Source organism: Microcaecilia unicolor, chromosome 2 (assembly GCF_901765095.1).
Source record: "Microcaecilia unicolor chromosome 2, aMicUni1.1, whole genome shotgun sequence".
Classification (NCBI taxonomy): Eukaryota; Metazoa; Chordata; class Amphibia; order Gymnophiona; family Siphonopidae; genus Microcaecilia; species Microcaecilia unicolor.
Window position 1 is genome coordinate 236,012,950 of NC_044032.1, and position 12,892 is coordinate 236,025,841.

At 43.9% G+C, this 12,892-nt stretch overlaps 1 protein-coding gene across 5 annotated transcripts in view; it reads left to right on the forward strand.

Moving 5' to 3' along the window:
- GLIS3 (GLIS family zinc finger 3) overlaps window positions 1–12,892 on the forward strand; it is a 680,540-nt gene that overhangs the window by 453,849 nt on the left and 213,799 nt on the right. For all 5 annotated transcript variants that reach the window (XM_030193810.1, XM_030193813.1, XM_030193814.1 and 2 more), the window contains exon 5: window positions 2,413–2,574. In XM_030193810.1, the coding sequence (XP_030049670.1) occupies window positions 2,413–2,574 (162 nt within the window). The remainder of the gene's footprint in view (window positions 1–2,412; window positions 2,575–12,892) is intronic.

Below are 12,892 nucleotides of genomic sequence, written 5' to 3' on the forward strand. Positions count from 1 at the left end.
GCACAGTGTCTGGTCCAACAGAATCGCAGTGCGGGCTGGGTGAGTCCTCAAGGGTACCAAAGTCAACTGAAAGTCTTGGGGCATCATGGGATGTGATTTGCAAGGGTTTACATAATTATAATCAGTGGGTGGGGCGGAGCGGAGGAAATCAGCAACCGCTCAGCAAGGCAGCATGACGTGATCCCCATATCTCCATTTTTTAAAAATGATAGTAAATAAATAAATAAAAAATAAATAAATAAGGCTAAGACTAAAGTTAGTATCTTTCTTGGTCTTGCACATGCATGATTATTCCTAGAAGGGCCCTTTTAACCTCAAAATATAATGTTGATAAGGCTGGCATGCATCACTGAACTAGTTTAGTCCATTTTCTAATGTTGTTTTAGTCAGGCTTTTAGTAGCCCTCAAACACACAGAAATCTTTGTAAGTTCCTGGATAGGTTTGTGGGCAGCAATTATGGCTGTTTAGAAAACACATATTCCCAGTTAGTCAAGTGACCTGGACTGTACTCCTGTGACTACCATAATAACTGGGAATTAGGACATCATGCAAAAACTAGAAAACACTTTTACTTTTTAAGATGTCTGGAACTCATGTATATGTCCAGGGAGGGGTCATTTTCATTGGACTTAGCAACCCCAATAATTTTGAAAAGTTGGCTCCTAGCCCACAGACAAACGCCACCCGAGATTATAAAGAAACAAACATCAAACAGGCTGGCCAAGTAATGTATATATAGTGGGACACAGACATACAGGAGTCCCAGAAAGAGAAATAAATTACTAAAACTGGGACCTGCACCCAGTTCTGTAGCCCACCTTTTGATGCTGCTTTTAACTCCTAACCCTTATTCACTCTGTTCAGGACCCTTATTTTAAACCTGCTCACTTTAAAATCTCCTTATCTCTTGTTTGTTCTGTCTGACCTAATGAGATTGTAAGATCTGAGGAGCAGGGACTGTCTCTTCATATTCAAGTGTACAGCGCTGCGTTTTTCTAGTAGCGCTTTAGAAATGATAAATAGTAGTAGTAGCAGCTTCAGAGACTGTAGTGCTGACTATTAGGCTACAGCAACCAGCTACTCAACATTAAAAACATAAAAAGCAAAGAAATGACCCCCCTAAAGAACATAGGCGACTCCTGAGAAAGATCAGCCCCAAACGGCCCGAAGACGGCGAAAGAGAAAGTCCCGACGCACCCCCCAGCGGCGCACAATATTTACAGGAGCCGGAAGAGGAGATCCCCGACGCTGGCATACAGAGCGTCTCAGCTTCTCAGACATGACGGTAACGTGCGTACGCGTGCATGCGCGTACCCGATTCGCGCCAAAATCTCTTTTTTTTTTTTTTTTTTTAAGCCCTGCTCCGCCGAACAAACCGCTAAGGGAAGAACACAAATGGCAGTGCTAAATAAAATACAGCTCAACTCAAAGAGGGCTGAAAACAAAATGCTGCCGCTTACTCTTTTTTTTTTTTTTTTTTTTTACACAGCTGACTCACAGCATTCCCATGCAATCAAACGGAGCTGTCTGCTCATTCAGTCAGTGGGGACAAGTTGTCTTTAATTTTTTTTTTTTTTTTTTAACACCTAAACTCCTCCAAATTACTGCTGCCTCTTTTTTTTTTTTTTTTTTAACCAGCTAGATAATATAGACACCTAAAAACAGCAACCAGAGCTGCCTGCTCGTTAAAGTAATGGGGAAAACTCCGCTGAAGAGTAATAGAACAACACATAGCTGTCTGCTCATTAGAAGCCGGGGGATGTAGCTTGCTCCTTAAAATACTTATAAGATTTAACTTTCTATAGTGGCTGCCTCTCCCAAAGACATACACCTTTCTAAACAAAGGGTAGTCCTTCCCAGCTAAGTATGGGAGATGGGGAGGAAGGGGGGAGGGACCCGGAAACATCCGAGTTTGACACCCCCAGAGGCTGTAAAAGAAAGGAAAAGAAGTCCCTACCTGACCAGCGTCTAACAGAGAATTCCTAGGCACAGAAGAAGAGGTAGCAATGTTGTGACACCCCCAGAGTTGTAAACCTCTAAAAGAGAGAGAGAGAGAGAGACTAATGGGCTCGCTTCCTACCTGCTGGGAGACTGAGAAAATACTGGGGCTAAGGTCACATGGCCAGGGCTCCTATTGGCTCTCTAGAGTCAGAGTTTTTCTCAGTCTCCACCTGCTGGTAGGCGACACAACCCCTGGTTTATATATCTGGATCAGTAAAACTTTTGCTTTTCATCTTTGTCTTCTGTAGTACTGAAATAATCTAAGCATAATGGCATCTGTAAAAAATGTATTTTTAGAAATATTTTCAGTTTTAGTACAAGAATGCAAATTATTTTAGATTTTCTTAATACAGAAATTTTGTATTAAGCTTTTTATTTGTTCTCAAAATATATATATCTTCTCTCCACAGTTTGAGGGCTGCAAGAAAGCTTTCTCCAGACTTGAAAACCTCAAGATTCACTTAAGAAGCCACACAGGGGAAAAGCCTTACCTCTGTCAGCATCCCGGCTGTCAGAAAGCCTTCAGCAACTCTAGTGATCGAGCGAAACATCAGAGAACACACCTAGACACTGTAAGAAACCGCAGATAATAAATAGTACTGATATTTCCTTACACAACAAAACTACAGTTATTGGTTAATTATGTGTTGAAACCAGTGTTATCTGTGACATTTGAGGACAAAATTCACCATCCTACTGTTGATTTGATAATCTGAATTGACTGTCACTATCTTGTTCAATAGATCAGAGTCACGTGGGGCAGATAGCAAGTGGTTGTAGACGTGTCATGCCCTAATTCCCCCTACTTCATGTAATTAGAACGTATATGCTATGGTTGTCCCTATGGAGAGTATGAAGAACTGAAATAGGAATGGAAGAAATTATATCAAGAACAAAGTGGGTAAATCAGGAGTTTCCTAATCTTGTTTGAGGAGAAAAGCACAGGATGGAAATGCAGGCTGCAATTACAGATTAAATTAGCAGCTGGTCTTTTTGATAGGCTGCAAGAATAATACTGACTAGAAGATTTTGCAGAAACATATACAGTGGGGGAAATAAGTATTTGATCCCTTGCTGATTTTGTAAGTTTGCCCACTGACAAAGACATGAGCAGCCCATAATTGAAGGGTAGGTTATTGGTAACAGTGAGAGATAGCACATCACAAATTAAATCCGGAAAATCACATTGTGGAAAGTATATGAATTTATTTGCATTCTGCAGAGGGAAATAAGTATTTGATCCCCCACCAACCAGTAAGAGATCTGGCCCCTACAGACCAGGTAGATGCTCCAAATCAACTCGTTACCTGCATGACAGACAGCTGTCGGCAATGGTCACCTGTATGAAAGACACCTGTCCACAGACTCAGTGAATCAGTCAGACTCTAACCTCTACAAAATGGCCAAGAGCAAGGAGCTGTCTAAGGATGTCAGGGACAAGATCATACACCTGCACAAGGCTGGAATGGGCTACAAAACCATCAGTAAGACGCTGGGCGAGAAGGAGACAACTGTTGGTGCCATAGTAAGAAAATGGAAGAAGTACAAAATGACTGTCAATCGACAAAGATCTGGGGCTCCACGCAAAATCTCACCTCGTGGGGTATCCTTGATCATGAGGAAGGTTAGAAATCAGCCTACAACTACAAGGGGGGAACTTGTCAATGATCTCAAGGCAGCTGGGACCACTGTCACCACGAAAACCATTGGTAACACATTACGACATAACGGATTGCAATCCTGCAGTGCCCGCAAGGTCCCCCTGCTCCGGAAGGCACATGTGACGGCCCGTCTGAAGTTTGCCAGTGAACATCTGGATGATGCCGAGAGTGATTGGGAGAAGGTGCTGTGGTCAGATGAGACAAAAATTGAGCTCTTTGGCATGAACTCAACTCGCCGTGTTTGGAGGAAGAGAAATGCTGCCTATGACCCAAAGAACACCGTCCCCACTGTCAAGCATGGAGGTGGAAATGTTATGTTTTGGGGGTGTTTCTCTGCTAAGGGCACAGGACTACTTCACCGCATCAATGGGAGAATGGATGGGGCCATGTACCGTACAATTCTGAGTGACAACCTCCTTCCCTCCGCCAGGGCCTTAAAAATGGGTCGTGGCTGGGTCTTCCAGCACGACAATGACCCAAAACATACAGCCAAGGCAACAAAGGAGTGGCTCAGGAAGAAGCACATTAGGGTCATGGAGTGGCCTAGCCAGTCACCAGACCTTAATCCCATTGAAAACTTATGGAGGGAGCTGAAGATGCGAGTTGCCAAGCGACAGCCCAGAACTCTTAATGATTTAGAGATGATCTGCAAAGAGGAGTGGACCAAAATTCCTCCTGACATGTGTGCAAACCTCATCATCAACTACAGAAGACGTCTGACCGCTGTGCTTGCCAACAAGGGTTTTGCCACCAAGTATTAGGTCTTGTTTGCCAGAGGGATTAAATACTTATTTCCCTCTGCAGAATGCAAATAAATTCATATACTTTCCACAATGTGATTTTCCGGATTTAATTTGTGATGTGCTATCTCTCACTGTTACCAATAACCTACCCTTCAATTATGGGCTGCTCATGTCTTTGTCAGTGGGCAAACTTACAAAATCAGCAAGGGATCAAATACTTATTTCCCCCACTGTATATATGGGTCTGTTTAGCAAGCTATGCATAGAATTTAGGAGTCTGACTGCTTGGGCAACATCTTTATGATTAGGCATGGGAATAGGGGGCACTGAGTATCAACTAAATGGGGGATCATTTATTTATTTACTAGTAAGAAAGGAATGAAACAAAAAAGTGAGGAGAATGAATGAGGATACCAAATAATATGTTTATTCACATAAAAAATGACGTAATTCTCATAAAAAATGACCCGACACGGCCGTGTTTCGGCCCAAAGGCCTGCCTCAGGGGTCTTTAAAACCTCAGAGAGTGTGACTTGAAATATGTACTCCAAGGAAAATGATAAAACAGAATTCTCTTGGGTCTCCTCTCTTTTAAAAAAGTTTTTTTTTTAAAACGGAACAGGCTTGTGAAAAAGTCTTTTATTGCAGAGCATGCTGTGGTCCAGCTGAGTGAAGGGCCATGAGGCAGAGGTAGATCATCACAGCAGTCATCGGTGGGGGAGGGGAGAAGAGTAGATCTGCAGCAGAGGAGAGAGTCCTTTTTGTTTTATCTAGTAAGAAAGGTCCATTTCTGAGGCCAATGAAACGGGCGCTAGCAAGGTGCTTTCCTTACCATCCCCCTCCCCTCGTTGTTGGACTTACCCTCCATGGTTATGGCGGCGGATCAGCTGTTCGGACGGCACTCCGTGAGGGGGAGTGGAGGGTCTGCGTAGGTGGCTGTTTGTCGGTGTGTGTCGGGAGGGGGGGAGCTTCGGAGGGCGGTGGAACTGGGGATTCTTTGAGTGTCATAGCCCCGCCCTGTAAATCATCACGTTGTGACGTGAGGACGGGGCAAGCACTCATGGTGGAAAACTGATCTGGACCATGACAACTTAACTTGGAATGCTGGGTAACTTTGCCTCATAGAACGTTGGCGGTGCGTTTTATATAGAGAGATTATTTGTTTATTAGGATTTATTTACCGCCTTTTTGAAGCTTTGCTCAGGGTGGTAGTGACAAAAATGATCCTGGATAAGGAGTGATATCTTAAAAGTGTTCATGGTGTATAACTGGCAGCTGAGATATATTCTTATATCTATGTATAGAAATCACCAGACAGCCTGGATAGGCTACTTGATCTTTCTCTGCCATCATCTACTTTGTTACTGTGAGGCGAAGAGAGATAAAATAGTAGTGGAGAGGATGCAAAAGTCAATAGCTTTGGAGATTCCTAAAGGTGGTGCTGGTGGTGAGTGAATAAGATTGGACTTGTAGGTGGTTAACTGTGGAACTTAGAAGTAAGAGCGCCAGAAAAGTTTAATGGGACCCTACACGGTCCGTGTTTTGGCCAACAGACCTTCCTCAGGGGTCCTGAATCTGACGTTTACAGGTACACCTCCAAGATATTCATGAAACAAAAACAAAATAACAGACCATCCAAAGGAAAGAATAAAAACATCTACCAAATCTTATTATATTATATCATATAATAAGATTTGGTAGATGTTTTTATTCTTTCCTTTGGATGGTCTGTTATTTTGTTTTTATTTCATGAATATCTTGGAGGTGTACCTGTAAACATCAGATTCAGGACCCCTGAGGAAGGCCTGTTGGCCAAAACACGGACCGTGTAGGGTCCCATTAAACTTTTCTGGCGCTCTTACTCCCTTGGTTTTTGGTCTGTTTTGGTTTAGCTTCCGCCATTTTTTGTGGTTTGTTTCGTTTTCACGAGAGATTTGGACCTTTCTTTTGTGTGTTTGGTAACTGTGGAACTTATCAGATAATGGTTAGAGATGGAAAGTCCAAGAGGAAAATCCTGAGCAAAAGCATCTGCAAGAAAAGAGTAGTAGCTAGATTTACTAAAAGGTGCTGCTGAGTTACCCTGCACAAGCCCACATTAATATACATTATTTACCATAGGTCCCCTTTTTATGTCATACATCCTATTTACTGTATAACACAGGTTAATGGCTTGAAAGGGCAATTTACAGAATATCAGCTTTTTTGCACCTACACTTTATTTATTTATTTATTTATTAGATTTATTTACCACCTTTTTGAATGAATTCACTCAAGGCGGTGTACAGTAAGCTACCTTGAAAATGCCGGTAGGATGCCTAATTGGTATTCTATGAATAATCTCAAAAAAGATGATAGTAGAATTAGAAAAGGTACAGAGAAGGGTGATGAAAATGATAAAAGGGATGAGGCGATGTTCCTATGAGGAAAGGCTAAAGCGGAAAGGGATCTTCAGCTTGGAGAAGAGACGGCTGAAGGGAGATATGATAGAGGTATATAAAATACTGAGTGGAGTGGAACAGGTAGATGTGAATCGCTTGTTTACGGTTTCCAAAAATACTAGGACTAGGAGCACACAATGAGTCCACTAAGTAGTAAATTCAGAACAAACCTGAGAAAATATTTTTTCACTCAATGTGTAATTAAACTCTGGAATTCGTTGCTAGAGAATGTAGTAAAAGCAGTTAGCTTAGCAGGGTTTAAAAAAGGTTTGACTAATTTTCTAAAAGAAAAGTCCATAAGCCATTATTGAGATGGAATTGGGATAAAACCACTGCATATTCTAGGATAAGCAGCATAAAATCTGTTTTACTGTTCTGGGATCTTGCCAGGTACTTGTGACCTGGATTGCAGCTTAAGTTGCCCATGTGCCTGTTACATTTAGGTGCCCCCATTCATGCAAGCTGTATAGTAGGGGTATATGTGGGCACCTAAATATAGACATACCAATACCGGGTTTACTCTATTTTTCTATAAGGACACTTGGGTGGCCAAGAGAGGCATTTTCGAAAGAAATGTCCAAGTTGCGATTTGGACGTCTTTGCAAAACATCGAAATCCAGGGGCGGGGAAACCCGTATTTTCAAAAAAAGATGGACGTCCATCTTTCATTTTGAAAATACCATCAGAGACATCCAAATCCTTAAATTTGGATGTCCCTAGATGTGGACGTCCTTGGATCTGGACGTTTCTGAATTTCGGCGATTTTTGAAACCAAAGATGTCCGTGTCAAAAACGTCCAAATGCAAGCCATTTGGATGTGGGAGGAGCCAGCATTTGTAGTGCACTGCTCCCCCTGACATGCCAGGACACCAACTGAACACCCTAGGGGGCACTGCAGTGGACTTCATAAATTGCTCCCAGGAACATAGCTCCCTTACCTTGTGTCCTGAGCCCCCCAACCACCCCCAAAACCCACTACCCACAACTGTACACCACTACCATAGCCCTTACATGTGAAGGGGGCACCTATATATGGGCACAGTGGATTTGTGGTGGGTTTTGGAGAGCTCGCTGTTTCCTCCACAAATGTAACAGGTAGGGAGGGTATGGGCCTGGGTCTGCCTGTATGAAGTGCACTGCAGTACCCACTAACACTGCTCCAGGGACCTGCATGCGCTGTCATGGACCTGAGTACGACATCTGAGGCTGACATAGAGGCTGACACGAAATATTTTTAAAGATGTTTTTTGAGGGTGGGAGGGGGTTAGTGACCACTGGGGGAGTAACAGGAGGTCATCCCCGATTTCCTCCAGTGGTCATCTGGTCATTTTATTTGTAAAAAAAACACATCCGGGTGAAAAAATCCAAGTGTTCAACAGGGACGTCCTTGCTTTTTTTGATTATGGGTCAAAGACGTCCAAGTGTTAGGCACGCCCAAGTCTCACCTTCGCTACACCTCCAACACGCCCCCTTGAAATTTGGATGTCCTTGCGACGGCCTGCAGTTGGAGACGTCCAAAATTGGGTTTCAATTATACCGATTTGAACGTCTCTGTGAGAAGGGCGTCCATCTTCCATTTTTTGTCGAAAGATGGACGTCCTTCTCTTTTGAAAATGAGCCCGCAAGTGCCCTTACTGTATAGGCTCTCACCCCATATTACTAGGATGCCTTACTGAAGGTGTCCTGTAGTAGAATTGCCCCCCTTAGGGCTAGATTCTATATATAGCGCCTAAAAAATTTGTGCCAAAAAACACGCTTAAGCGGTATTCTATAAGCTGCGCCTAAAGTTCAGTGCGGTTTATAGAATAGCACTTAAGCAGAGAGGTCATGCGTAAATTTAGATGCTGCCATTTGCACCAACAAAAACATGGTGCCAATTCCCGCATCTAAATTTACATGCGGAGCACCATTATTCTATAAATATGTGCGTAACCAAAACCATGCCCCCGATCTGCCCCAAAATGCCCATGACCCTCCCATTTCTGCGCCTACTTTTTCGGGCCACGTGTAAATTTAAATTTATGTGCGTAAGTCCCAATTACATCTAATTAGTGATAATTGTTTGTAAAAAAACAATTATTGGCACTAATTGTCTCATTCTATTAAATCATGCATGGGAATTGGGAGTGCACCTAAATTTGTGTGCAAACATTTTGGCAACTTTTCTAGAATCAGGGGGTTAGTGTGCACTTACATAGTAACACACTTTAGTACATCTAGCCCTAAGTCAGGGTAATTGCCACGTTGGTGATTGGGGGTCAAGAAGCTTTGAAGCATACGAGTCAGAATAGCCATCAGCATTCATTAGCTCCTGTAATGCTGCACATTAATGAGTAATCTTCTGTTCCCAATGTACTTACTCAGTAGGCAAACTGAGTCAACAGACGTAGTGGTTTAAGCTTGTAAAGTCATTACAATGCAAGCTTCTGCAGAAAGACAAATCCACCCACTCAACTTTTGTCTTCTTTGTGCCGTGGGAGTCTACTCAATCTTTCCTGCTCCTTGCCTGCACATTACTGCTTGAAATTCATTTACAGCCAGCAAAGAGGAGTCTGGTTCAGGAAACTTGGTTAATGAATTGTTCTGATGGGACTCATAATAAGTCTTTTAATGAACCTTCTTAAAGAAGGTGATGGCTTTGATAAGAAAACAGTCATTTTCCTACTTTATCATTCACTTCTTTAGATTCCAGGGGCATCATGTTCTGAAATATTAGAATTTTTGGCTTACAGTTGCTTAAAGGTGAATCATCATCACTCATTCTTAACTCGGTGGGTTAAAATGTTTGTTATAAAGCATGAAAATTTGAACAGTTACCCCCGGATTCTATATAGCAGGCCTAGAGTTACGTGCGATTCTGTGTATAAATCTAATCATATTCTATAACTACGTACATAAATTAATTGTTTTAACAAGCTGTTAATCATTGTTAACAGCTCTTAACAAGCAATTGGCAAAAATTAGAATTTGCGTGTGTACATTGCTACGTGTATTTTGTAATGTACTAGGCCTAAATTTTAATGTCCACAGGCAAAAAGGGGTGTGTGGAAATGAGTGTTTCGTGGGCGTTCCAAAATCTATGCGCATTGTTATAAAATATGGACTGGTGCATGTAAATCTATGCGCAGGGATTTACATCAGCTTTTCGTTGGTGTAAATGGATGTGCATAGATATAGTCGTATGAACTGCGCATAGATTTACGCATTGTATTTAGAATACGCTTAGGCATAATCGTCTAACGCACATTAATTTTAGGCGCTATATATAGAATTGGGCCCTTAGTGCTTGCCTGATGGGTCAGAGGCTTCTGGAATAGGGTGTGATGTGGTGGGGCAGGACAGGATGGGGGGTGGGGGTGGGGCTAAGAAGCCCAAGTCATTATTCAAATTCAACATTATTTGCCATATTTTGCACCAATCAATGCAGGGTTCTGGCGAGTACCTAAGAGTAAGCAGTGAATGAAAAGGGGAAACTTTAATTTCCTTTTCTTTTGTTTCATTAAAAGGGTTAATTTAAGGGGTCTTATATTAAAGGGTGATACAACCTAATGTATGCTTAACACATGAGAAAATGCTTACAGCAAAACACATTAAAGCATTTTTACAGTAATCTTCATTTTCTATGCACTAACCGCGTGTTATTTAGTTTGTTTAAAATATTTTTGGAAAGGATGTGTCGTGGGTGGGGAATGGGCATGGAACCATTATCCAGCTAGTGGATTCTGATTAGCATGTGCTGACTAGATAATGGTAATTTAACACAGGAACACTTAGGACCATTTTAGTAAATGGCACCCAAAGTTAGGCCTCTTTAAAATCCATGCTAAGGGCTTTATTCTATAAAGGTTGTGCCAGTGGCGTAGCCAGAAGTCAATTTTTGGGTGGGCCAACATGTTGGATGGGTAGGCACTAGACAGTGGTGTGCTGGTAAATGTTTAACAACAGGCTGTCTCCCTGGTCCACCTCTGCGCCCCCCCCCCCCCCCCCCCGGTCCACCTCCCCTCAAAATTGCAGAGCTGGCTATAGCCGGGGAGAGACCCTGGGGGGGGGGGGGTGGGAGGCAATGCATTACTCTCTCCAGGAAAAAAAATTAAATGATCCCAGGTGCCAATCTAATTCATGTTTAATGTGGGATAAAATGCCATAAATAAGTAAATAAATATAAACTTTTAATGTTGAGCACCTGATTCTCAAAGTGGACATATTCCAAACACTATAATGAAAATAAAACGATTTTTTTTCTACCTTTGTTGTCTGGTGACTTTGTTTTTCTGATCATGCTGGCCCAGTATCCGATTCTGCTGCTATATGTCCTCTTAACGCCGTTTCCAGGGCTTCTTTTCCATTTATTTCTTTCCTTTCCTCCTTTCTTCTTCATTTCTGGTCCTCCGCAGACTTGACTGTCCAGTGGATCCAGCTTCTGCCTATTTTCTCCATCCATGTGCAGTTTTTCTCCTCTCTTCTTTTCCCCTCATATCATCTCCTTCCTCTCTCTTCCCTCCCCTCCATCCATGTCAGCATTTCTTCTCTCTCCCTTCCACTCCATTCATGTGCATCTCCTTTCTCTGTCTTCTCTCCCCTCCATCCATGTCCAGAATTTCTTCTTTCTCCCCTCCATCCATGTGCATCTCCTTCCTGTCTTCCCTTACTTCACGTCCATCCCAGACCAACAATTCTCTCCCTGCCCTCTCCTCCATCCACCCATGTCCAGCAACCCTCCTCTCTCCCCTGCCCTCCCCTCCATGTCCAGCAATTTCTCCTCTCTCCCTAGGCCCTGTCCTCCCATCCATGTCCATCGATGCTCCTCTCTCCCCTTTGACCATCTCCCTCTCATTCCCTTTCCAGCACTCCTAGTCCCCCCTCTGTCTCTCCCTTACCCAGTCTCCTAAATTCCTCCCCCCATCTTTCACCCACTTCATTAGTCCCTCATTCCCCATACTCTGTACTCACCACCCCTCCCAATCCCATCCTTCCCTCTGCTCACCAACAATAAAGAACGACAACGTGGATGCAGGCAGCAGCTCACAGGTTTGCTTCCTGTGATTTGAGTGAACGGCGACGGCTGCGCGGGGGAGTAGAAAAAGATTTTCTAAATGGCTTCCAGTTCCTTCCCTCCTTCTCTAGTCGCAGCGGCGAACTGGCGCGGGCGGCCAGTAAAAGCATAAAGCACCCAGGCTCTTCGACTCCATCCGTCCTTCGCTTCCCTGCCCTCTCAGCGTGTCCCGCCCACCCGAAAGGAAATGACATCAGAGGAAGGCAGGACGCGCTGAGAGGGCAGGGAAGCGAAGGACGAACGGAGTCGAAGAGCCTGGCTGCTTTATGCTTTTACTGGCACCCCCGCGCCAGTTCGCCGCTGCGAGTCTGGAGCGATCAGATGAGCCAGAACAGGTACCGTTTCTGCTGCAGTGTGTGTGCGCTTGGGTGGGTGGGTGGCCGGGCGGGCCTGAGCTGAAATTGGGTGGGCCTAGGCCCACCCGTAGCTACGCCCCTGGGTTGTGCTCCAACATTTACACTTCTAAATTTGCGCTCCTAAATTACAAGTATAATCTATGTTCCAAAATTTATTCTCCTACTTTAGGGCCTATTCCCCCAGATTCTATGTGGAGGGGCATAATTGAACTGGGACGACCATCTCTAAGGGCGTCCATCTCTAAGGACGTTCCAGCGAAGGGGTGGGGAAACCCGTATTATCGAAACAAGATGGACGTCCATCTTTCGTTTCGACAATACGGTCGAGGATGCCCAAATCTCAACATTTAGGTTGATCTTAGAGATGGTCAACCTAAATGTTGAGATGGTCGACCTCAGAGATGGTCATCCCCGGTGTCCTGTTGCGGTTGTTGGTGAGCCCTTAGGTTCCCTGAGGCCTGGTAAGACCTCCGAGGACCGCCGTGCACCCCGAATCTTCACCCGCGGCGACCGCCGTTCACCGAGGGTTGAGCCCCCAGCTGCAGGCGGCCAGCAGGACTGCTGGAACCGCGGGGTGACGGTCGGCCTGGCTGGTAGTCAGCAACTCAGTCTCTAAAGGGCAGCTAGCAAGGACGGCTA